This window comes from Caretta caretta, chromosome 4 (genome assembly GCF_965140235.1).
Source record: "Caretta caretta isolate rCarCar2 chromosome 4, rCarCar1.hap1, whole genome shotgun sequence".
Classification (NCBI taxonomy): Eukaryota; Metazoa; Chordata; order Testudines; family Cheloniidae; genus Caretta; species Caretta caretta.
In genome coordinates this window covers 130,186,491-130,214,288 of record NC_134209.1, presented here as the reverse complement: position 1 = coordinate 130,214,288, position 27,798 = coordinate 130,186,491, and the positions used below count along the sequence as shown (strand labels likewise).

Sequence of the window (27,798 nt, the reverse complement as noted above, 5' to 3'; positions counted from 1 at the left end):
TTTTTAAAATAATTTCAGAAGTTTCCAGTTTCTGAAACGTCCATGGAGAGGTGTAATTCCACTGTTTCAATGTACTTTTCTTGTTAAGGCTAGGGCCTATGTTACATTCTAAGTACATACCTAACATGCCCCAGGTGAGGAGGAGTATAGCAGTAGTGATAATATATTCAATGAATAAGTGCTGAAGGAAAGTTTGGTTGGAATACTACAGAATGGCAGATGAAGAAGAAACTTAGAGAAAGAGGCACAGAAGGAGAAAAGGGAATAAATTCACAGGGAGAAGAGTAAAAATAACAATGACAGTGAGCATCACGACTAACAGGGATATATCTTGTTTAATCCAAAAGGATCACAAAGTGGTCTATACAAAAAATACACTGTAAAGAGAATAGTACACAGAATGTAGTTGCCAAAAATTAAATTTTGCCAGGATACTGGGATTAATGCATTAGTACAGAACAATTGCCCAAAACAACTGGCCTCTAATACATGATTAGTTCACTGAGATTCTGGAATTACTTCTGGTGCTTTACATATGAGTACAGTGCATGGTTGGGAAGTTGGCAGAACATGTAACTGCATGTTCAAACTGCTTCAATTGGTGAGATGGGTTTTAATTTCCAGTGTGTGTCTAACTTTTCACAATCCATCATGACCACCTATTACTGTAGTAAGTAATTAAGTATACTTCCTCCTTCCCCATCCCAGTTTACATAATAAAAGAAACACAAAATCTATCTCCTGTATAATGACTAAGCCATTCTGAAGTCACTGATAAAAACAGCAATGGACTATTTTCATCCCTCTGAAAATCACTCTAGGGTTGTCAAAGCTGTGTGCTGAAATCCACACTCATTAGTGAATGTTTGTACAGTACAATGAATATCAAAGCATTACATAAGCACTGTGTATTATTATTAACACAAGATCATTGTGTGTCCAGTACCTGTAGATCTGTGAGGTCCCAAGATTCATAGTCATCTTCAGTGCACTCCCTGGGGAAAGATGGCCTGAAGTCTACTTTCACCAGCTCCCAGTCTGAACGATAACTGATGTGTCCAAAGACTCTGAACAGAAAGAGCAAAAGTAAAAACCTTGTGGAAAATCATCTTCATACTTCACAGATTTCTCATTATTATTCACTTCCCCCTCTATTTACAGTGCCCTCTGCTGAAAATAAAAGTGCTACTTCTTAACTTATCCACTTCCCCCAGCTTTTGATATACATTTTCAGGAGATCTCTATGGGGAGCAAACATCTGTCAATTGTCTACCGAACCATAAGAAATGATATTGCTCATTTATTAAAGAACTATTTTTTTCCAGTAAACTGTTCTGCGATTGAGGTAGAGATATACATGATTTTAATGAGGGTCTGACATTTTAGTTAATTATCCCCTTTATGGTTGACATATTTTGAGTTTCTGCAATAAGATAAGAGAGGCTGAGTGTTAGTCATTAGAGAAGTGGAATGGGAGTCAGGACTGGTGGGTTCAATTTCTCACTCCACCACTCATTCATTATGTGACCTTGATGCAAGTTCCTTAGTCTGTCTGTGCCTTACCTTACCTAGCCATAAAATGCTAATATTACTACTGATCAACTTCACAGGGATTTTGTGAGGTTCAAATAGTTAATGATTTGTAATATATGTTCTTAGATTTGGGATAAGTGTAAAACATGTATTATTGTTTATAATTATTTTTCATCAGTGCATTGCATGAAGAAATTCTGACTCCTATCCCTAAAGAGTTACATCTAAAGGCTCAGTACCCCCTAAGCTGTAGTAAAGGATAGCCCAAAATAGTCAATTTCCTTCTAACCAAAATGGGAACTCCATTAAAGTTCAAAAACTGGCCTGTGCTTTCAAAGCAGTCACAATGTCCAAAGTGAGGCCATTTATTTCCAAAACAAAATGAGTAAGTATGACATCCAGCAACAAACTAGCAAGGATAAGGACTCTGTTTGGGTAAAAGTCAGATATATCTGTGCTTTGAATTAGAGCCTCATTCAGTCTCATGTGGCATAATTGCCAAAGAATTTAAGTCTGATTCTGAAGTGAACAGTTTTCTGTTCAGTGCTTCCACAGAACTCCTATTCCAGGTTCTAGCAGCATCCACTGACTACTTTACTCCTTTTGTTGTGCCCATAAGTTTGGCCAAGTCCACAGTTGAACCAAGAGGTAAGCAGAAAATGGGAGGATTTGGGGCCTGCATTCTCTGGGCACTGTTCTGTTACATGTGACCTCCTGTCTCCCAGCCCTTAGAACAGGTAGAACTAAATTAGGAACAATGATAGAATGATAGGAATGGTGGATCTGCAGATTGCACATGGATTGCTTCTGTAGATTATAGGCACAAAGGTCTGGGGCTCCAAGAGGGGTTGTGGAATGGCTCCACAGGCTAAAGCAGTGGTGGGCAACCTGCAACCCACCAGGGTAATCCGCTGGTGAGCTGCCAGACAGTTTGTTTACATTTGCACGGCTGCCCACAGCTCCCAGTGGCCGTAGTTCGCCGTTCCTGGCCAATGGAAACTGTGGGAAGTGGCAGCCAGCACGTCCCTCTGGCCCACGCTGCTTCCCGCAGCTCCCATTGGCCGGGAATGGCGAACTTCAGCCACTGGGAGCTGCGGGCAGCTGTGCAAATGTAAACAAACTGTCTGGCAGCCCACCAGAGGATTACCCTGATGGGCCACGTGAGGCCCACGGGCTGCAAGTTGCCCACCACTGGGCTAAAGATTCAGGGAGGATTTGTTCCCTCTTCACTTATAATTCTACATTTGCTATTCAGACCCAGTGCAGAGACGTGGATTTTGCCCATGCTGTTACATTATAATGATAGAGCTGTGCATGCTAGTGGAAAACTTTGCTGTAACACACGAGGATGGGATATCAGTGCCTCATTGACAAATACCAAAGTCCCTCATTAAATAGAAACATGCATTCCTCTAGTTTGCTTATTTTACTCCTTTTTATAATGTATAGCCACACTCTGGAATCTGAGCAGTTAGATGACCTGTCTTCTGCCCTCTTTTCTTTAATTGTGCCCCAAAAAACCAGGAGTGGCTCAGAGGTAGAAGCAACATATACAAAATCTCAAAAATGTTGTTGGACCAATGGGGGTATTATCCTAAAATTATGGCATCCATTTTTCTCAGGATGTAGATTGCTCATCAGGATCTACAGGATTCACTCCTTTGTAGCTCAGTTTGACAAGGGAGCCATAGTCTGCTATATTGATGATATTCATATGGGATATGCTGATATTCATATGGGAGTTACATACACTAGATAATGACTACCTAAGTAGTCTCATGGTTTTCCACAATGCCTACTGCAGTATGACTTGCTGGGCTGGCAAGCATGAACTGCCTTTTGCCATGTTTGATGTCTGTTCTTTTTTTCATGCAAGGTACTAAAATAATGCAGACTTCATGTTCTGCTAATGCAGCTATCTGCCTCTGTGACTCCTTCCTGAACAGTCTGTCACCTGTGCATTACGGAACCTCTCAATCTGTTCATATTTTCTTTTTTTTGACACAGGTGCCAAGACGTGTGATCAAGTGCGTGGTTCCAGTGTCGCATTGCTGACTCCGAAAAAAGGATTTCCTACAGAACAAATACATTTTTAATATTATTCAGACTACCCCTCTACTTCCTTCTATGCCCAGAACCTACACTAGTTGATGGTGACCAGGTATAGTGAGTAGGTACACTGTCAACCTACCATAAAACATTGGTGGGAGCAGGTAATGTCCATGAGCTTTGTTTAGGTGGAGGTCAGAAATCCCATTCAAGAACATTCAGGCTACTGGACTATTCCGAATGGATGCTTACGTTTCACAGGGGAGCCATGGTCCAGCTCTGACATAAATTGAGGTTACTTTATTGTTCAAGATGTGTGTAGTCCTTATCTGCATTCCACACATGGGTATGTTTGCATTCCATGTACCTGAGATTAGAGATTTGTTGAAAGCAGTGTCCGTTGTTCCACACCTGTGTAGTTGTTTTCCTTGTGTTCTGAACTAAGGGTATAAGTGGCAGTGTGAACTGATGCCTCTCCAGTCCCTTGTCTCACCATGAATCAGATAAGATTTGCAGCAGAGGGGAAGGAGAGTGGGTCATGGAATACAGATAGGGATGACATATCCCAAAGAACTTCTAGTTACAGGTAAATAACGTCCATTTCTTCTTCAAGAGCAGAAAAGTACAAGATAGAGGTCCCATTGTGGTGTTGGTTTCGTTATCAGCTGGAAGGCTCCAGTGAAGCCTTTCAGGAATCTGAGGATTGTTGGGTGAGAAAAATAATTTAGTCATCCACTGAAGAATGGAAGGCACTAGTTGGACCTGCAGTGAACTAACAGAAGGTGAAACTTCCTGAGGTGAAGGATGTAGTCTAGAGTAGCAGGAGTACCTTCCATCTCTGAGGACAAATGGTTCTTTTGCATCCAGGTGGAGGAATGTTTCCATTTAGCCCAACAGCATTTCCTGGTTGACTCTTATCCGCTTTGATTAAGAATGGATTGAACGGTCTCTGAACATGAACATTCTAAGTCTGGTGTCCATCAAAATACCAGGCTGTGAGGCAGAGAGGGCCTGGTTTGGGGTGTCTAGTCTTGCCATTAGCCTGGGTCACCAGATCCAGGAAGGATTACATGGCAGTGGGAGGGCAGATTGACATCCACATCAAGTCCGCGAACCAGAATTGTCTGTGCCACTTGGGTGTGATGAGAATGACTCTAGCTTTGTTGTGGTGACTCTTTCGCAGCACCTGCAGCAGTAGTAGAATGGGAGGCAAGGCATACCTCAGGTGGTCTGTCCAGAATAATAGAAGGGCATCACATGTAGATCCCTGCCAAGACCTGCTCTGGAGAAATAAAGGATGGAATTTTTGTTTGTCTGTGAGGCAAACGTGTGATAGCATTCCCTACTGGTGAAAATCTTTTTCAGGATGCAACTGTGTAACTCCCATTCGTGGTCTGTGGCGAAGTGTCTGCTGATTGTCCTCCAGAGAATTCTGTGCACCAGGTAGGTATGTTACCAAGAGTGTTTTGCAGTTTCTAACGCACCAGTTCAGTAAGTTGACTGCCTCTACACACAGAGAAAGGATCTTGCTCCACCCAGTTTGTTTATGTAGAATTCACTCATCATGTTATCTAATACTACCTGGATATGGTGGGACCAAATTAGTGGAAAGAATGGATTGCAGGCTAGGGGGACTGCTCTCAGCTCTAGTAGATCGATATGCAACCTGGATGGTCCATCTGGGATCCCTGTCCTATGGGGGATGCATCCGTGATAATGTGGGTGCAGTGAAAGATATTCCTGCATGCACTTGCTGTGGACAAGAGAACAGTGTTGTCAGGAAGTTACCTTGATGTTCATGTTGTCTCTGTATGGAGAGTAAACAGATCAGAGCCAGACCTACAGATAATGAAGATGGAGCCTGACAAATGGAGTTACATAAGTACACCAGCTCATGTGTCCTACTAGGGAAAGACAGACCTTGACTATGGTTTGAAGACTGAGAGTGACTTTTCTTTTCAAGTTGTTCATGGCATGGAATCTCTCCAAAGGTTGGTAGGCCATGGTTGAGATCAAATCTAGGGTCACTTCTATAAAGTCTATAGTGCTTGTGGGAGTCAAAGTGGACTTTTCTTTGTTGATGCAGACTCCCAAGGATGCCAGGAAACTGAATACAAATATGGTTTCTGATTGGACTTCCTGACTGGATTTGCCCATTAGTAGCCAACTGGGAAGGTATGGGAACATGGTGTAACCATGTTGTCTCACCTCGGCTGCCACTACTGAGAAGACCTTTGTGCTGTGGTTAGTCCAAACAAAAGTACTCTGAACTAATAGTGTTCTTGTCTTACCAGAAACCCAAGGAAAGTTCTGTGGGGACTGATGAATGTCTACACGAAAGTAAAAAGAAAAGGAGTACTTGTGGCACCTTAGAGACTAACCAATTTATTTGAGCATAAGCTTTCGTGAGCTACAGCTTGTAGCTTACGAAAGCTTATGCTCAAATAAACTGGTTAGTCTCTAAGGTGCCACAAGTACTCCTTTTCTTTTTGCAAATACAGACTAACACGGCTGTTACTCTGAAACCTGCACGAAAGTAAGCACCTTTCATGTCAAGAGCCACAACCCACATGCCCTCCTCTAAGGAGTGAGTTGTTGATCCCAACATAATCATTCAGAATCTTGACTTGTAAATAAAAACATTTAACTACTGAAGATACAAAATGGGTCTCCCACCTCCAATTCTCTGGGAACTACAAAGTAGAACCTCTTTCTTGATGGTGATGAAGCACCTGCGCTATGGTCCCTTGCTGAAGGACAGAAACCGCCTCCTGATGGAGAATTTCCTATTGAGAGTGGTCCCTGAAAAGGGGATTAGTGAGGGGGAGGGGAGAGAAACTTGATAGCATAGCTGAAGTGGATGATTTCCAGTACCCACTTGTTTGTTGTTATTACCCTCCAGGTGTGCACAAAGAGGGTGAGATGATCACTGAAGGTTTGGGGGACAGTATGTAATGGCATCAATGGAGGTACATGGTTCTTGAATGTCCCATCAAAATGAACTCCTTGGTGACAGGTGGGTTGAGCAGCGGAAGATGTTGAGATGGAGGAAGTGGAGTACCTGGGGGTTGGCACCCTCTGCTGTTTACATGATGGTTTACATGATTAGTGATAAAATGCCTGGGGGGCTGGATTTGTAGATTTGCTTGAGGTTTTTCATCTTTGGTGCCAGGGTGCAAATGTCCAGGGAATGGAGGATTGTCCCAGAGTTGTTAAGGGAATGAAATGACTCATTGATCTTCTCACTGAAGAGATTAGACTCAGCCAGGGTAAGTCCTCAATGGTATTCTCAACCTCCCAGGGAAACCTTAAAGAGAGAAACCACAATTTGGACCTCATGACAGTGGGGCAATGACTCTAGATGCAGTACATGCTGCATCCACTGCTGCCTGTGGCAATGTCTTAGCCATCAGCTTGCTTTCATTGATGGGGGTTGGAATCAGGCCCTGTCCTCCTGTGGAAGTTTATCTCTGAATGGCACAAATTTAGTGTAATTTGTGAAATAATATTTCACTAACAGGGCCTGATACTTAGCAATTCTATATTGGAGGCTTGTAGATAAAAATACCTTCCACCCCAAAAGGTCAAGGCATTTATCACACTTGTTAGATGGGTTGACATGGAGTCCTGTAATCTGGGAGGGATAACACACTGGGCTAGTCAGTTCCATAATGGCCTTGTTCACTGGGAGAGCCATGTTGCTAGGGCTAGAGGGTTGAAGGATGTCCAGGAGTCTGTGCTGCATGTCACAGACTCTCTCAAGAGAGCTCGGTCACAACCCTCTGTAAAAGCTCTTGGTGTTGCCTGTGGGGATGGGGATAATGGGTGGGGATGGGGATAACTGAGCAATAGCTTCATTGGGTGAAGAGGATGATACACCCATCGGAACCATCAGATCTGCCTCTGCCACATACACTGATGGAGCCTGCAGGTACTGGCTAGGGAAGGTGGTTGCTGTGATTCCTGCATGGATCCCGGGTGTCCAATTAAGGCTGATATGAGGAGTTCATTGGCTGTGGGGGCCCTCAAAGCATTGGGTTCCAAAGGTCCCTTTGGTTGTCATGCCTGAGAGGAGGATGGCTCCAAGTTCTCCTAAAGGTTCTATCCAGACTAGTCTCTTTCAAAGGGGGCGCAGGTTCGTCCAGATCATTGGCTTACTCTGATACAGAAATCAGCTCAAGTTCTAAGGGCAGTGCTGTCATAGAGAATCATAGAATATTAGGGTTGGAAGAGACCTCAGGAGGTCAACTAGTCCAATCCCCTGCTCAAAGCAGGACCAACACCAACTAAATCATCCCAGCCAACGCTTTGTCAAGCTGGGCCTTAAAAGCCTCTAAGGATGGCGATTTCACCACCTCCCTAGGTAACCCATTCCAGTGCTTCACCATCCTCCTAGTGAAATAGTGTTTCCTGAGATCCAACCTAGACCTCCCCCACTGCAACTTGAGACCACTACTCCTTGTTCTGTCCTCCTTGGAACCCCCACTTCAGGTAACTGAAGGCTGCTATCAAATCCCACCTCACTCTTCTCTTCTTCAGACTAAATAACCCCAGTTCCCTCAGCCTCTCCTCATGTGCCCCAGCCCCCTAATCATATTTGTTGCCCTCCACTGGACTCTCTTCAATTTGTCCACATCCCTTCTGTAGGGAGGGGACCAAAACTGGACGCAATACTCCAGGTGTGGCCTCACCCGTGCTGAATAGAAGGGAATAATCACTTCCCTCAAACTGCTGGCAATGCTCCTACTAATACAGCCCAATATGCCATTGGCCTTCTTGGCAACAAGGACACACTGCTGACTCATATCCAGCTTCTCATCCACTGTAATCCCCAGGTCCTTTTCTGCAGAACCAGTTGGTCCCCAGCCTGTAGCGGTGCATGGGATTCTTCCTTCCTAAGTGCAAGATACTGCACTTGTCCTTGTTGAACCTCATCAGATTTCTTTTGGCCCAATCCTCCAATTTGTCTCGGTCATTCTGGACCCACTCTGGACCTCCAGCATATCTACCTCTCCCCCCAGCTTAGTGTCATCTGTGAACTTGCTGAAGTTCCATCATCCAGATCATTGATAAAGATTTTGCACAAAACTGGCCCCAGCACCAACCCCTGGGGCACTCCGCTTGATACCAGCTGCCAACTAGCCATCAAGCTGTTGATCACTACCCGTTGAGCCTGACAATCTAGCCAGCTTTCTATCCACCTTATAGTCCATTCATCCAATCCATACTTCTTTAACTTGCTGGCAAGAATACTGTGGGAGATCGTAAAAAATTTTTCCTAAAGTCAAGCTATAGCACATCCACCGCTTTCCCCATATTCACAAAGCCAGTTATCTCATCATAGAAGGCAATCAGGTTGGTCAGGCATGATTTGCCCTTGGTGAATCCATGTTGACTGTTCCTGATCACCTTTCTCTCCTCCAAGTGCTTCAAAATGGATTCCTTGAGGACCTGCTCCATGATTTTGCTGGGGACTGAAGTAAGGCTGACTGGTCTATAGTCCCCCGGGTTCTCTTTCTTCCCTTTTTAAAATATGTGCACTATATTTTCCTTTTTCCATTCGTCCAGGACCTCCCCCGATCACCCTGTCAGTACTGAAGGAAGAATGCTCTGACTTGTAGATGTAGTGGAGTTTCCTCTGATGGATTCCTCTAAATGGTTTCCTCTGTTGTACTGATGTCTCTGAGGAGGACCAGACCTGATAGAAGAGGAGACTGCAAGTACAGTAAGGCAAAAATACCCCTCGGGAAATAAAGGTCTTACTTCATCCCTGTGTTTGAGGAGTATAGGAGGTTGGTACAGACAGATCCCATGCATCAGAAGGTAGATCCATCATTGGCTGAAGTGGTAGGGAAGGGAAGTCCAGCATGGTACTCCTGGATGGAGCTCTTGGACATATCTCCACTGCTATAATGATCAACACTCACCAAAAACACCTTTCAAGATCCACAGGACCTACACATGTCTATCATAACATGTGGTGTACCTCACCCAGTGCACTAAATGCACCAATAACAACTATATGGGTGAAACCAGATAATCACTACACTCCTTAATGAACTCACACAGAAAAATGATAAAAGACAAAAACACCACATATATCAACTGTGGGTGAACACTTTTCAACAGCATTTGCTCCAACCTCTCAGACAGAGACCAACACCTACAAGATCTTCACCAAGCATTCTCAAAACTATGATACCCACATGAGGAAATAAGGAAACAGATCAACAGAGCCAGACATGTACCCAGAAGGCTCCTGCTGCAAGACAAGCCCAAGAAAGAAACCAACAGAACTCCACTGGCCATCACATACAGTCCTCAGCTAAAAACTCTCCAACGCATCATCAGTGATCTACAACCCATCCTGGACAATGATCCCTCACTTTCACAGGCCTTGGGAGGCAGGCCAGTCCTCGCCCACAGACAACCCGCCAACCTGAAACATATTCTCATCAGCAACGACACACCGCACCATAGTAACTCTAACTCAGGAATCAATCCATGCAACAAACCTCGATGCCAACTCTGCCCACATATCTACACCAGCGACACCATCATAGGACCTAACCAGATCAGCCACACCATCACGGGTTCATTCAACTGCACGTCCACCAACGTAATATACTCCATCACGTGCCAGCAACGCCCCTCTGCTATGTACATCGGCCAAATTGGACAATCCCTACATAAAAGGATAAATGGACACAAATCAGATATTAGGAATGGCAATATACAAAAACCTGTAGGAGAACACTTCAATCTCGTTGGACACACAAAAGCAGATTTAAAGGTAGCCATCCTGCAGCAAAAAAACTTCAGGACCAGACTTCAAAGAGAAACTGATGAGCTTCAGTTCATTTGCAAATTTGACACCATCAGCTCAGGATTAAACAAAGACTGTGAATGGCTAGCCAACTACAAAAGCAGTTTCTCCTCCCTTGGTGTTCAGACTTCAACTGCTAGAAAAGGGCCTCATCCTCCCTGATTGAACTAACCTCGTTATCCCTAGCCTGATTCTTGCTTGCATATTTATACCTGCCTCTGGAAATTTCCACTACATGCATCGGACGAAGTGGGTATTCACCCACAAAAGTTCATGCGCCAATACATCTGTTAGTCTATAAGGTGCCACAGGACTCTTTGCCACTTTTCACAAAGTGATCACTCTACATCTGACCTATCATACCTGAGCCTCAAAGGAAATTTGCACAACACTTTCAAAAAATGAACATGGGAGCTTAAATTCATAACTTTGCTAGACACTAAAAATCATGGTCTTAATAAAGACACTGGATTTATGGTTTATGACAGCAATCTGTAATCCACTACCCGCTTTTTTGTCCTGGGACTCCAGGAGAGTTAGGGGCCACTTCATCTTGAATTGTCCCTTACAATACGTGCCAACTACTTATGCTAAACTATATGATCGATCTGGTATTTAGCTGTGACACTCTCAGTACCTTTCCAGATCTGAAGAAGAGCTCGGTATATCTTGAAAGTTTGTCTCTCTGATCAACAGAAATTGGTCCAATTAAAGATATTACCTCACTCACCCCATCTATCTATAAACTATTAAAACAGTGAAACTACTAGGACTTTAAAACTATGTACGATGGATGGATGGATGGATGGATGTCTTGAAAGAACAAGGATCACTGTGATTCACTGAGGATTCAGACTCAGGCAGTAAGTAGGTGACACTGTAATAAAATGTGGGTTCATAAACTACATATATGAAGTAATCCACATAGATGTAACATGGGCAGTAGATCTTAATCCCTTCAGCACCAAAATTACAGACCTCCACTATATGAATTAAAGGAGAATTTCTTTTTAGCTAACAGGAGTGATATGATCTTCCCAGCAGGCCACCTGCTCAAAGGAGAAACATAGATGCACATGGGGGCTGGTTTGATTCCATCTAACTAAGATCAATGTTAGATAAAACACCGCACGCACATCACATGTTCAGCCTTTCCCATGGTAAAGTATAGCTCATCCCTGAGTTTCTGGGGTTCACATGTCCCAATCTGTAACAATCCATGGCTTCATATATTCAACAGAAGAAAACATGATCACCTATTAAAATAACCACATCCAGCCTTGGCAAGATTTTCAGAACAGCTCAGCACCCATTGGGCATCCACTCTACTGAGCTGCTTTCAAGATTTGGCCCCATAAGTCCCGTTATCTATATCTATAACAAACCCCTAACACCAGAGTTAAACTAAAGGAGCATTCTCCAGAAGAAAGAAATAAGGACACAATGTAAATGGGATCCCAAGAAAGGCCAAAAATGAAGGATCTGATGTTGGTTACCACGAAACCAATCATAATCTAATTGCTCACATGCAAAATATTTATGTTCAATAAAATCATATGAGGAAAAAACGGAATGGTGGAGACAGTGTAAGTGATGATTATAAGATGAATACCAAGATAATATTAATTCATTAGCTAGTAAAACATTCTACTTGATTAATTGGATTTCATTAGAAAGCCATCAAATCAATTCTGTAGTAACCGTGAAAGATGGTACCAAGATATATAATTTTTGAAAGAAATTCCAATTACCTTAGAAATTCATTTACTTGTATTTGCTAGAATTTGGGATCCATAACTTTAAATTCAGTGTTCCAATTGCCATAACAACTTAATACATTTCTACCAAGTTCACTTATGAGCACATCATTTTTTAATTTGATTGCCTCATTTGGTGGCTAAGACAGGATTAATGTAGTTTTTAAGCTACATTTAAACTTTATTCTTGAGGGATGCTGGCTATTACTGTCTTTGATAAGGCTTGTAATCAGGGGGAAGTAATTTAACAGGAATGAAATAGAATATTTTCTTACACAAAATCCTTGTTTCACTACAGCAGAGACTCTTATTTCATATTAGTAATAATACTGTCACTTCTTTAGGACCTTCCATCTGAACTTGAACCACCTTACTGAAGCTATATTATTTCCTTAAATGTATACAAGCACCTCAGAATACTCCTTAGTTACAGGGAAGTAATTATTTTTTCAGTTTACATAGTAGAAACTGAGGAACAGACTGGTAAAGCAACTTTCCTAAGATCCCCTAGTAAATATGAGACAGAGCTTGGAAATACTCCCAGAGTTGTTATTCAGTCACTACACTTGGTTTCCTCTCGCTCTCTGGATTTCTGATTGAATCATAAGAAAAAACATAACATTATATGCTGTTTCAGAGTAACAGCCGTGTTAGTCTGTATTCGCAAAAAGAAAAGGAGTACTTGTGGCACCTTAGAGACTAACCAATTTATTTGAGCATAAGCTTTCGTGAGCTACAGCTCACTTCATCGGATGCATACTGTGGAAAGTGTAGAAGATCTTTTTATACACACAAAGCATGAAACAATACCTCCTCCCATCCCACTCTCCTGCTGGTAATAGGTTATCTAAAGTGATCACTCTCCTTACAATGTGTATGATAATCAATTAAGCTATTACCAGCAGGAGAGTGGGTTTGTGTGTGTGTGTGTTTTTTTTTTGGGGGGGGGGGGGTGAGAAAACCTGGATTTGTGCTGGAAATGGCCCACCTTGATTTTCATACACATTGTAAGGAGAGTGGTCACTTTGGATAGGCTATTACCAGCAGGAGAGTGAGTTTGTGTGTGTGGTTTTTGGAAAAAAAAGGGGGGGGGGGGTGAGAAAACCTGGATTTGTGCTGGAAATGGCCCACCTTGATTATCATACACATTGTAAAGAGAGTAGTCACTTTGGATGGGCTATTACCAGCAGGAGAGTGAGTTTGTGTGTGTGGTTTTTGAAAAAAAAGGGGGGGGGGCTGAGAAAACCTGGATTTGTGCTGGAAATGGCCCAACTTGATTATCATACACATTGTAAGGAGAGTGATCACTTTAGATAAGCTCTTACCAGCAGGAGAGTGGGGTGGGAGGAGGTATTGTTTCATGGTCTCTGTGTACATAATGTCTTCTGCAGTTTCCATAGTATGCATCCGATGAAGTGAGCTGTAGCTCACGAAAGCTTATGCTCAAATAAATTGGTTAGTCTCTAAGGTGCCACAAGTACTCCTTTTCATTATATGCTGTGCTGATCATAAAACATTCTCAAGTATTCAAAGCTTTTCCAAGGTTCGAAGGGAGTCAAGTGCCCAACTCCGATTGCCTTTCAGTGGGAGTTCAGCATTTAGTCCCCTTCAATAGAGCCTTGAAAATCTGTGGATATCTGCTTTATATCCACAGAGGTCCACAGACCATGTCTGCGGATTGTGGATCAGATGCGGATATAAATTTTGTATCCATGCAGGGCTCTACCCTTCAAGTTCTATGAAACTCCCTGCCAAAATCACTTGCAAAATGGATAGCAAAGTCTTCATTTAAATGGATGCATCCATGGAAATAAATTATGCTGCAAAGTGTGATTAGGGATTTGCTCATGATAACAGGGCTTCCTTTCCTGCATTAAATATATTAGCTACGATTGGGACTGTCTGAGGACTTACTGTCTCAGGAAAATACATTTTAAACTGTTTCATATTTCAGCAATTATTATTCTGGGGCTAATGCAATTTCAGATTCAGTATTTAACCAAATTTATGGCCAGCTTGACATATTTTACGATGGGTATGAAATCCCTTTTTGGGACTCCAACATATAAGAGTAGAGAGATCTCAGGCTTCATTCACTTAGAGTGTGGGTGTCACCATAATGTAGCCAAAGCAATTACAACAATATATGATCAAATGGATTAAAAGCCCAGTTAGGATTTAAATAAAACACGTAATTATTTTTATGTTAGATCAAGATTCCTAATTCCCAGCCCATCTCCACTGTTTGGTTGACATAGGAACTAGAAAAGGACTGTCCTCCTGAAACAGGAAATAGTACATCGTAGCATCACACACTGAATTGATACAGACTTGGATAACTGTGAAGAGTTCCACATCGCAAACGAATAGCTACAACCTGTAGGCAGCATATTGTGCCACCACTACCACACGGGAAAGGGCAATTGACCCATTAAGAACCCAAAACTCTGTCCCCTAAGTAGAGACAGCAGTCACAAATCTAGTCAGTTCCTCCAAATGTTTCCCTCTAATATGTAACCCACTAATATCACTGCTATCTTGTGTGGATCAAGCTTACACTAGCTAGTTTTTATCCAAGATCCTGCTTCCACTAGAGACTATGAAAGCTGAGTTTAATGAAAGACAGACAACTGAATATCAGCTCTGATAGTACTGCAGTCCAAAGATCTCACGACCTCCCTCAGCAGCCATATAATCATGTTAAAAATCAGAACGGACATGACGGAACCTTGCAGAACCCCAGCAAAGAACTCTGTAGGAACGTGAGCAGTTGTTGATATCTGACATCGTGGTGCTTCAGTGCATGAAGGAAAAGAATCCCTATAAGGAAACTCCCTTGAGGAAATCCCTAAATCTGGTCTGTGACGGGGTGTATGAACCCCACACTGGTGCAACAGGGGTTAACCACTCCCTCTGGGCCGAGGAGGCCATGCACCCTCGGCTCTGCTGGGCATGCTCCAACTGGAGACAGGATATAAAAAGCAGCACATCAGCTCTGTCTGGGCTGACCACCGGCAAGGATGAAGGTGTGCTGCTGATACTCCTGGTGGAGGACTGCCTGCATTCCAGGTCGTGGAGGCCAGCCAACCAGCCAGGGTTGAACCCCGACCCACTGGCTCGGGACGCCACAGAGACGGAAGAGGCTGCGGAGACCCAGATATGATACTGTCGGGTAGGAAGTGACCCAGGGAAACTTGGCGGGGAAGTAGTTGTAGAACCGAAGACAGGCTTGGCGTGTTTTGGTAGGATCCCTGCCAAGCAGGTAGTGGGCAGCCCCACCCCCGACAGGGCACTGGTTTGGGACCCAGTGGAGAGGGCAGGCCCGGGTCCCCTATCCTAGCCACTGCCCACCAGCTCACTAGCACTATTGAGTCCGGCTGCTACGCCGCATTGCCCTGCTAGCGAGGACCGTATTATTGACTCCGGCTGCTAGACTGCACTGCCCTGATAACCAGGGCTGAGTTACTGACTCTGGACACTAGGCCATGCTGCCAATTGCAAGGGTTGCATCACTGACTAAGGCCACAAGGCCACGCAGCCCCGTGACTGAGGACAGTCCTATAGATGCTACTGTGGGGTTGTAACGCACCCCACCCCCCTCCCGAAGGGTGGCAGGTGAATCAACCCCATGACACGGCCCAACAAATGGGTCCACAAGTCCTTGTGGCCTGCTCTATCAAAGATGCCACAGATACCAGGGCTATATTGCAATTCTAACTAAACTAGACTTTGGAGTACAATAATGCATATTGTTTATGTTATTTAAAAAAACACAGGTTTGAAACCTTCCCTATGTAAGCTGCTTACTTTTAAGAGAGTTGTCAGTATTTCAGACATACATAAAATTCCTCCTTTTTCCACTAAGTGGGGCCATTACTCAACTCAGTGCTAGTAAGTACAAGACAGACTTTTTTCCCCAGTGCAATATATTATAAAGTATAACATTATGTAGTAGTAATTTTCACTCTTTAAGAGCTTAAGACAAAATAAAAATGACTGTATTTGAGTATGTGTTATTTTAAATAAAATTACTGTACTTATTTCATTTAATTCAGAAAAAAACATTAACAAATCCTCACTGAATTAACAATGAATGCTGAAATGTGGTTCTTTACTTACAGAACTCTAATACAATACAACTGCATATTGATGCCTACATGGCACATGTTCTCTCCACAAGATATATACTTCACAGTGCTCAAAACTTAGTAGAACAGAGTGGAATGCATATTTTTTGTCATTTGCATGTATCTATTTTGGATATGGTTGAGGAATGGTTTAATGTTTTAAGATTTAGACATAAAATACAGGTTCAAGTCACAGCCAAAGTTGGCTCAGTCCAACCCCACTCCTCCCAAAGAAGAGCTCTGTGTAGCTCAAAAGCTTGTCTCTTTCACCAACAGAAGTTGGTCCAATAAAATATATTACCTCACCCACCTTGTCTCTCCAACCTCCTTAGGTAGATAAACAAAACACACTGGGTTTGTGATTGTTTCTTCCATTAAAGAACTATTCCTACCTTTGCTTTCAGTGGAGCACAGACTCAGGATCTTATTGGGTCCAATGATGCCTTTTCCCATAATGTTTATTGTGTATCTATCTTTTGGATGAAATCTTAAAAGCCGAGGGGGAAATCCGGACCCTATTTAATTCAATGGGACTTTTGCCACTGACTTCATGGGGGCCAGGATTTTGCCCTGGATTTGTATCTGCTCTGTGTATACCTAAAAGATCCCATGACATTTTTTGAAGGAACATGCATTAGCCCTGAAAGGCTTAACCAAAATGTACCCTCCCCATACACTTGCACAGTGTTACTGCACCCACCACTGGTTATTGCCCTCTTATGCCAGAGATGGTTCCATCTCTCATGATGTAAGCAGAGTATATTGATCCTGCACTCTTTACTTGGACAATATTCCTATTGATGGCGGGGAAGAGGGGATAGACCTCCAAAACCAATTAGAATTTCGTCCAAGGAAGAGGTGCAGAAGCAGTTCCCTAGTTTGTAATGTGCTTTGGGGATCCCTTGTGATGGAAGATACTCTAATCAATTTGCTATCAGAGCCATAATTATTAGTATGTACCAGTTTGTCTTGTCAGCAGAAAACTCAGCCTCTGTCTCATACCTCTGTCTCATGGAAAAGGTAGAAGATACGTTTCTACAGAAAAGTATCCCAGTGGAGGACGTTTCTCAGAAGCAGCACGTTACTGTAAAAATCAATCATTGACCCGAGAAGTGTGAGGTTTTAAAAGGAGGATCTGGATTCCTCACACTAGGGTATGTCCACATGTCAACTGAAGGATGATGGCAGCTTGTAGAGGCGTACCTGTGCTTGCTTTAGTGCAGCTGGCTCGGCTAAAAGTGGCAGCGAAGCCGCAGCAGTGCAAATTTCAGTGTGGTCTGCACAGGCTTGCCCAGAACTCTGTGAACACACTCGCGCTCCTAGCCCACTTCTATCTTCAGCCGCACTCGCTAGACTAAAGTTAGCACAGGGTCACTTACCTGAGCTGCAGTCACATCTCCAGTTGCACCGTGGCCATGCCCTTAGTGAGGAAGTATAACAGAAGGTTTTTGACATGAAATCAAACAGGACAAGCAGGCAAGGGCACTCATATGTGTTAAGCATTAGGCAGATGAGGTAAGCAAGCTGAAATAAATACAACTAGCAACACATTGTGCAGAACGTTTTCTTCCCTTTAATTCATACAAAATTGGTGAATATGGTACAGTGTTTCAAATCTTGTAAGGACTAGAGCGTGGTTGCCCTACTTACTTTGAATAGTAACTTACTCTGCTTTCAGTGACTTCAGTAGGACTGCTTGTGCGGTAAGGTGCTGCTAAACTGCAGTAGAAGTATGAGAATCTGATCCCCAGATCCACAGTTCGGAAGATGATGATAACTTTGCTCATGAATCTATGTATCTTAGATCAGAGCTATAGGTATCTTACATACTTTGGAGGGCGTATTTTTAACACGTTGCATGTTTTAGAGGATTTGCAGTGCCCCACACAGCTATTATGTACAGATTAAAAAAAAAATTAAGTGGCATAATCTCATGGAAGTCCAGTTGCCCTTATGGCATGAAAAAAACAGCCCAAATGGTCATCATAGGCCCTTATTCACTAGTTTTGTATGAACAAGTAGAAAATCTCTTGCAATCACTTTTGAATGTTACAGTGATGTTTCAAATGAGAAATGTTACATTAAGCAAGCCAAGCAATTCATGTTCAATAGTTTCCATCATATTTGCCACAGACCCTAAACCCAGAGTGCTGTGTGTGGATCTGTGGCCCCACAGAAAGTGCCAACGATTATTTTGATAAGAACTTAGATTAAAGTGATGGTATATCCCTCCAGATCAAATGAGATAAAAAAAAAATCTGTAAGAGATGCTGAAATAGAACATGCCAGGTTTTCCAAGGGCACATTAGCCAAACAACTTCAGGCAAGTGTAAAAACTAAGAAATAACTGGCAAATGGAGGAGTTATTTCTACTCTCAGACAGTGACAAACACAGGGGAAAAAAACATTGTATTGGAATGAGTTACTGATTTAACAGAGAGATACACAAAATGCTAAGAAAGAAATAACTGAAGAAACTTTCCATCATGTATATTAAACCAGAACCAGATGCAAATGCCATGTGAAATTATATTTGTATAATATTTTATATATATATATATATATATAATGTTTTAAAATTTTGATTCACAGTTGGATTATCTATCTTTCTATTTTAGGGTTTTATATTGCTTCCCATCACCGCAGTATCTGAGTGCCTTCCACATAAAATCAATAACAATAGCAAAGTCCCTCATGGACTTAATGGGGTCTCTCACCCACCTTCCTTTTTGAGGACAAAACTCTACTTGGGGTGTTTTAATACTTGGGTTTTTTTGACGGGGGGAAGAGAGGGAGTTCAGTGGATGGAGGTGTCTATGTTAGGATTTAAGTGAAAATTTAAATATGGAGTTCCAGCTTCAATATCCAATGATAGAGCAATGTGGTGCCCCTTCCTACCAACACTTATAAATGCTGGGATCACTGGGAAGGCAACATGTTAAGTCCCTGCAAGAGTGGCACTTTGTGTCACTTCCCAGCATTCTCTCACATTATGTCAACTGAAACATTCGTATTAATTAGCTGTGAACAGAGCTGTGCTCAGGTCCTTGGAATATAGGATAAAACTGGATCTGTCCTAGAGGAAATCACAAACAAACAAAACAAACTTTAATTCTGGGATGAACAATGCCTCAGAAAGAAAGAACCAAGCTTGATTCTCAAATCCCAGCCTGACTTCACTGGACTGTTAGCTTAAAAATATATATATATATCTTTTGACTTGTAAACAAAGCAAATTAGATACGGAAATAATGAGAGATGAACATGAAATCTAATGAGGAAATTTAGAGTCACTTTTCAAAATGGAACCACATTTTAACTTCCTGAAATCTTAAACTGTGGCATAACAGCCTCTCTGTAAAATCTTATACCTAGGTATACAGAGGCAAAAATAGCTCACCATAGCAGCAACAGGTAGTTGTAGGAGGTGGCTAAGTGGGAGAACCAAATTTAGATGGGGAGTGAATCTTCTCCTACGTAGGTTTCTAAGAGACTGGACACTTTCAAAATTTCCAAGAGTAAGGTAGGCATAGTAACTCCCTCAACATCCCCAACAGACCCAGTGGTTTGTACACAGCTTGGTACCAGCAGTTAAGACAAGAAGCCATGATCTCATCCTTCATCATTGACAGAGGGAAGAAAGGTTGGGAAAGGAGAAAAATCCCAGGAAGATTTAACAGAGAAAGCTTCAATTTCTTTTCAGACCAGAAAGTACAACAAGAAATCATAAGACCTGCTTTTGGGGGCAGAAAGATAGTGAGATGACAACAGGCCAAATTCATCTCTGAGGCTTTCAACAGGGTGAATCTGCTCTAATTACAGTGGGTCCGATTTGCTTCTGTGCTGCAATCCCTTTATGCCACTCTGGTGGTGAGAAGGGGTGTTAAAGGGGGTGGAAACAGCTCCAGGGAGTATCTGGTGTATAGATGGGCTCACGTGTCAGTGAAGAGCTGCTGACAAAGCAATGCGGCAGCTCCATTTCCAGCCCCTGGGAACACACTGTATTCAGGCCAATCTCTACTTTTCAGGGCCCTTAAGTGTTCGGGGCTCTGCCAGTCCCAAAACAGCTCCCAAATATGTGCAAATGGGGTTTAAGTTTCATTTTTCCTCCCCACCTATTCCTCCAATCAACACAAGGATAGAGGTACTGATTGAGTATTTGTTTCTTAGGATCAGATTGTTTAATAATATTAGAATTTGGGACCAGAGTGGGAAAGTGCATATACGAAAGCAAACTTTGTGGCTCAGGCCCATATTTATATTAAATTCTATTAATAGGATCCACCACAAAAACTACAGAGAAGTGGGGAGAATGTGTATTTTTTTACAGGATGTTTGGTTACACATAATTTATTACAATGCTAGGTTACTAGGACAACAGCATATTGGTTTACACTGTGAAGACAATTTCTATAACATAAAAAGCAAGAAACCTATTATTATTGAATAACACCTTAGAGTATGCAGAAAACAGAGGGGAAATAATGTGAAAGAACAGTTTTCAGATATCCATTTATGCCCATAATTTTCCACTGTTTCAGGTCATAACTATGAAAAACAGAATATAAAACACAATGCTTCGTATTTACATTTGAAATATCTGATTCAGATCATTTTAAGGATAGGCTGCTTGTTAGTGCTGTTCAGACCTGGTCATGGTGAAAGGCCACATGATTGCAAGACACTAAAGCTCCAGATGCAGGGACTACTCACCTGTTTAAAGTTAAGCCCATGATTAAGTGCATTGCTGACAGGTAGCCTAAATAAACAAAAACTTACGTCATGACTAATGTCTCGTCTCCAGGTTCACTGAGTAGCCCATCTACGAAAACTGATGTACTGGTGAAATTATGTGTGCTCCATGTCTGACCTTCATCTATGCTGAACCTTTAAAGAGAGAAATGTCTTCCATTCATTGCATTCTTAAATAAATATTATAATTATGGTATTATGTTGGATAAAATCACAAGAGGAGATTCCATAGGACTCAGGATCACCAACACACAGTTGCAAAAACTGGGAATAATCCTCCTCTGAATGACAAAAAAACAAGAAATCTCTTTGCTTTCCTATATTTCACCCTAATTCCTCATATATGCGCTCCCCAGACAATTGATCACAAACTTGGCTCATATACGTGTGAGAATTATTATTATGTAAAATATCATTATGTAAAATTGAAGCATTGATCACTTGCATTCAGTACATATACATTACTTTTTGCATAATTCTAGAGGTGATAGCTCTGCATGCTATTCCAAAATTCCAACATGGGCAACTGTATACTGCCTCCCTAAATGCATCCTACAGCTATACGTTTACTCCCTACCCCAATCTGCAGGGCAATGGTAGTGTATACTGTTAAAATAGTCACTGGATTTTAGTGGTGGATTAAGTGACCTCTGTGCATAGTTTGTACTGCAGTCCACTTTGGGAAGCTTTTGAATGAACAGGGCCATACTGATGCAAAACAAGTGTTATTATTAATGCTGTAGCAAACTACTTTACCAACAACTCCACTGGGAATCCTTTAATAAAATGTCCACCTGCATTTTGTTGGTTTAACGAATGTTAAATTAAAGTGGCTCCACCTAGATTTCTTACACAAACTTACTGAAAAGCACATTATTGAGTAATTCTGAAGTATGTTTGAGGTCTTGAATATGTAATAACCCTACTATAACTGACTGCAGCATTACTTGAGTATTTTCAGAGGGATAGAAGTGTCTTTGATGGCCACAATGACTCCACCATGGTCCAGATACAAGATGTGATGTTCTTCTTCAAAGACCTAGAAATCAGATAAAAAGACCAAGCAGATGTCTGGGTTGGAAAAAATAAAATGCATTACCAAAACATTATTAAAATACTTATCAAGTTATGGCTTTCTAACAGTCTGCTTTGTTAAATAAATTCAAAAGTACATAATAATTAGTTTTACTCCTACATTGTACACAGTTATTAAAGACTGGTTCTACCATGTGGATCAAGTTCTCTCGGTTGTGAAGGAAAAAAAATTATGCTGGTGAATTGGGAAATGTTCAGGCTCAAATCACAATCAAATAAAAATGCCGGTAGGTGATCTCAGCCCAGACTCGTGCTTCTAACAATATGCATTCTTTATTCTTTCCCACTATATATCTTTTTGTGACCTAACAACTTACTTAAGGTATTTGTCATATTCTATATGTCTTGCAAAATAGCATGCCTTGAAGTGTAATTCTAAGAAAAACAGGAAAGTTATTTCTGTCTGTGAGATTCTAACACATTCTTCAAAATGTACAGAACATGATGTAAATTGGTATGAGTTATATTTTCAGGATAAAGAAGCTATTATTAATACTTACTTTGTCTAACTATAGACTCTGTGCAGTTTAACAATGAGGTCACTTTGTGACTTTTGAATGGTCTAAAAAGTTAGGACATATGTGATACTGGCTTGGTGACACAAGCGATGAATCATAACCAAGATTTGAGGATAAATGTAGGGTTCTTCCCTCTCTTTTCCACAGCTCAAAGATTTGCACAAAAATCTCTCTGGTGGAAGTCCTGAATCTCAATATTCTTGATATTCATAAACTATTGAAATTGCAGCCAAACAACCAAAGGAAAATAAGAGTATGGTGATTACTATTACAAAGGCTAGATTGATCAAGTTAGTATACAATGGTATCTGAGATACACAGTTATTTCCTATTTTAAGCAGAGGGAAATATTAGCTATCTCACACTATTGTGGGGCAGCTGTTGGTCAGCGCAGACTTTTCAACAGCAACCTATCTAAACAATACCTAGGCTTAATGGAGACTATATACCAGGAAAATTAAAATAATCCTTTGAAAGCCCAGAGCCGAAATAACTGATGAAAGCATGAGGAAGGAAAAGGAAAAAAAGGAAAAAGCTTAGCCTGAATTACTGGAAGCACTAAATAAATAAATATATTTTCCTTTCTACATCTGAGATTTGTCATAAGAAAGTGTCTGCTTGCTTCAGATGTCTGTCAAACTTCATTTAACACAGCAGCATGAGATAAAGTGATCATTAATGCACACTCCTTGAAAACTAATACACAGACACTGTACCCGTTATACAACCTGACAAAGAAAAGTGAACAAGACGTTTGCTTTACTTTGCCTTTGAGAATAAGAAAATACCGACAATGCTAACAGCTTCTCTTTACCCATTTTGAAGCCATATCAGTGATAGACTGAAGTGTAGAAGAAAACTCTTTACCCCCCAAGTACATTCACATTCACTCCAAGGAATGAGGAAGCATTAATAAAGCAGGAACACCCTAGCTAGAAGCTTGGCTGCATATCTTTCTCTCACCTAATAAGAACTTATTTAAAAAGAATCCTGTAGTTTCAAGAATCTCTTTGGCTCTCCCATTTACAGACCAGCACCAGATATGAGAAATTTATAGTCCTGTCTGCTTATTACATACAGCTGCATATTTTAGAGAATTCAGCAATGGATAGACACTAATTTTAGATGCACTTCGAAAGGATCTGATCAGATGTAATCGGATAAGCAAAGTTTGGATTCCTCTACAAACCTGCTCTGAACTTCTGCTCAAATAAAAAAAAAAACGGTTAGTAACCTTTTGTAACTGTTGTTCTTTGAGATGTGTTGTTGTGAGATGTCCATTCCATTATAGGTGTGTGTGCTCACCACGTGAACCAATGCTGTAAGTTTTTCTCTCAGTGGTATCCGTAGGGGATTGGCTCTGGCGCCCTCTGGAGTGACGCCCGTATGTGCTGGTATACGGAGTGCCGGCAGCTCTCCCCTCCCTCATATCCTTCTTGCCGGAATTCTGACAGAGGGGAAGGACGGTGGGTCATGGAAAGGACATAAGTAACATATCTTGAAGAACAACAGTTACGAAAGATTAATAACCGTTTTTTCTTCTTCGAGTGATTGCTCATGTCCATTCCATTTTAAGTGACTCCCAAGCAGTATCCGAGGTTGGTAGGAGTTCATAGACGTGTTGATTGCAACACAGCGTTGCCAAATCCAGCATCATCTCTGGCCTGCTGGGTGATGGCATAATGCATCGAGTAATGCACAGAGTCTTTCAGGTCATGTAACTTGCTGTCTGTCCCATGAACAGTGCCAAGCCATCGAAGGGGAGGTCCTGGATGGACTGCTGAACCTCCACCAACAGGCCTGACGATTGCAACCTGGATGCACGCTTCATGGAAATGGCCGAAGCCATGGTCCGGGCAGCATAGTCCACTGCATCTGAGGCTGCTTGGAGGGCTGCCCTTGCCACAGCTCTGCCCTCATCCAGAATAGCCAGGAACTCTTTTCTGGGCTTCTCTGGCAACAAGTCTGCAAACTTAGCCATGGACTGCCAGATGTTAAAATCATAATGGCCAAGTAAGGCCTGCTGGTTGGCCGCTCTTAGCTGGAGACTGGCCATAGAATAAATCTTTCTGCCAAAGAGATCAAGCATCTTCGCCTCCTTATCCTTAGGGGTCAATCCCGGTTGGCCTTGTCTTTCCTTATCATTGGCTGCTGATACCACCAGTGAGCTTGGAGTGGGGTTTGTATACAGGTATTCAAATCCCTTAGTAGGGACGTAATACTTTCTCTCTTCCCGCTTGGAGATGGGGGGCAGGGAGAAGGGAGTTGGCCACAAGGCCTTGATCAGCTTTACCACTGTCTCGTGGACGGGCAATGCCACCTTGGAAGGGACTGCTGCGCTTAAAAATCAAACAGTGAGTTGGAGGGTTCCGCCAACTCCGCAGCCTCGAACCCCAGGTTAGATGCCACCCTCTTTAGAAGCTCCTGGTTACCCTTTACATCATCCTTGGGAACCATGTGGGAAGGTCCTGCTACCAACTCATCAGGTGAAGAGGATGAGGAGGCAGGTAACGGCAGGTTTGCCAACTCTGCAGCCTCCACCGGGGGTGCCTCAGCGGAGGCTGGCTGATCCTGGGGACCTTGCGCTGACTCCGCTTCCAAGTCCGGGGGTGGACAGGAGACTGTCACTGTTTCTCAGATGCCCTGAGTCTGATTGGTGCCCCTGTGATTGTTGGGAAAACCCCGAGGGGTTCCATAGCTGCCAGGGAGGCAGCCACTGGCCCTGAGGCCCTGTGGCCACTGGTGGTCCCGACGGGAATGCTGATGCCCCAAGTGGGTGGCCTTGGACTGCAAGCAAATCCTCCTCCTCACTCTCTGAGCCTGAGGAGGGAGAGACTCATCTGGGGGACCAGGACGGTACTGATGCTGCCTGTTTACCCTGTTCCTGGGCTGTCAGCCCTCTGTGTAGGTCTCCACTGCTGACCTGTACTGGGAAGATGGCTCTCGGTGCCGCGCTTCCAGTGACCGGTGGCAGCGTTTGGTAGAACAGTGCCTGTACCCCAGTGATTGACACCTCACACTTTGAGAGCGGTGCTGCTCCATGGACCAGGAGTGAAAGCAGGAGCGAGAGGATCAGCATCTTGGCTCAGGAGCTCGTTGACGTGCCCATGGGGATCTGTAGCAGTGAACCAGAGACAGATGACGGGACTCTGGGGACTGGCATCTTGACTCTCCAGAGTGGTGCCACGAGTTTGGAGATGGACTCGGCTGCTCTGGGGATCGGTGCCGGGACTCTGGGGACTGGCAAGGTGCCTCCACAGGTCTGCACCAGAGAGCTGCCAATTGGCACTGGGATCCTGGGGAAGGCTGCCTAGAGTCCTCGGAACTACGCTGGGAATGCTGACAGGTAAGCCGACCCATATCCGGGGGGTTGGCAGCAGTGCTCAGGTGAACACTGGTGGGGCACCCCCTTCATCGGGGAGCGGTGCCACATTGATGGGGACCACTGGAAAGGTCCCAGGACTGGTTTACCCCTCGAATGGGGCACCCCTCTGGTTCGGCATGGGTGGCATGAGAAGGGACAATATGTCCCTAGCAGCCTGAAAGGCCTCTGGCATGGACGGTACCGCCAGGTACTGAGTGCCTCTGCTGCTTCCCAGGGTCTCAAAGGGGATTCGACAGCTCACCGGGTGCTGCAGCCTGGTCATCGTCTGGAGGAGAGGAGCTGCCCTGCGTTTTGCTCTGGCTCTTTCCTTCCTTTTACAGGACATAGGAGAATGCCCTCTCCCGGTCTTTCTTTGCTTTTTAACAGGTACCAGGGATGGGGATGCTGTGGTGCTTGGAGAGGAGTTTGATCTAGCCAGCTCAGAAGCTGGTGTAAGGGCCAACTCCATAAGGAGCGCATTTGGGTTGCGGCTTGAAACTTTTACAACACTTGTTGTCCACGTGGGTCTCCCCCAAACACTTCAGATAGCTTTGATGGGGATCACTGTCTGGCATAGGTTTTTTGCAGTAGTCACAAGGCTTGAAGCCTGGGGATCAGACCATGCCCTGTCTCTAGGCTAAGTCCCATAGGGGACTAACTAACTATTTCTAACTTATGCACTAAGGGAACTAACAAACTATACAAGCTTTCTCAGAAATATATACAAGAGATTCACAAGTAGGTACAGTTGAAAAGGAAAGCTTGCTGAGGCAAGGGGACGTTCCAGCACCATCACTGGTGGTAAGAAGGAACTGAAGGAGAGGGCAGCTGGCTGCTCCCCTTATACCGATGCATACGTGTGCCACTTCAGAGGGCGCTAGAGCTGGATGGATACCACTGAGGGAAGTACAGCTCATGGTTATACAGCTTGGATACCACAGTTTTACTCTATATTCTTCTTAAAGCTGTGATTCCGTTCTGCTGGTACTGATTGCTTGTTTAATTTCACCTATTCCTTGGAATGTTTTTATATCTATCTTTTGGTGTAAATATTGTCTATAAAGAAGGGACTGAAAATAGCAACACTAAACAAGACTTTAATTAGAAACAGAAACATTTATTGAATCTATGGAAGAATTTCAGATCAGGACCTGATTCAAATCCCACTGAAGTCAGTGGAAAGAATGTCAGTGAATTCAATGGGTATCAGATCAGGCCCATAGGACTTAATTTTTAAGTCTCTATTCAGTCTATGACTAAAGACCAAGGAAGGACTTCTTACCTGGGCCCATAATATGCATGTGCAATAATTCATATAATTTAAGACTCACGATAAGTTAGATGTAGGTCTAAACCATCAAAATGGCAGAGCCAATAGAAAATAGTTATGAACAACATGAGCATCTAATACAACGTAGTGTTATTTATTCTTGAGTGTGCAGTTGAAAAGGGCATAAAGTGTTCCAGGACTAATTCACTTTCCAGTGAATAATACTGGCACTCTGCCAATGCTTTCACAGAAAGGAATATTAAAATCATATTGTGATAACCTTCTACCTTCCATTAGCGAGCAAGAGGAATAAATAATGCCTAGGTGAGTGTGGTCAAGCCCTCTGTTTCCATTAAGATACACAGGGAATAGCACCAATATGTATCTCCATCTTTTCCTAATTTTCTGTTTGTTCACAGTATAAACACTTAGCACTTATAGGAGTAGCTTTTCATCTTCAGAACACTGTAATAACATGAACTAATTCACCCAATGAAGTACACTACA

At 42.8% G+C, this 27,798-nt stretch overlaps 1 protein-coding gene across 5 annotated transcripts in view; it reads right to left on the bottom strand.

Annotated features, from left to right (window-relative positions):
- Positions 1 to 27,798, bottom strand: part of SORCS2 (sortilin related VPS10 domain containing receptor 2) — an 843,749-nt gene that overhangs the window by 38,757 nt on the left and 777,194 nt on the right. For all 5 annotated transcript variants that reach the window (XM_048848940.2, XM_075128050.1, XM_075128051.1 and 2 more), the window contains exons 13-15: positions 21,992 to 22,083; positions 21,072 to 21,179; positions 947 to 1,067 (exon numbers count right to left, since the gene is read on the bottom strand). In XM_048848940.2, the coding sequence (XP_048704897.2) occupies positions 947 to 1,067; positions 21,072 to 21,179; positions 21,992 to 22,083 (321 nt within the window). The remainder of the gene's footprint in view (positions 1 to 946; positions 1,068 to 21,071; positions 21,180 to 21,991; positions 22,084 to 27,798) is intronic.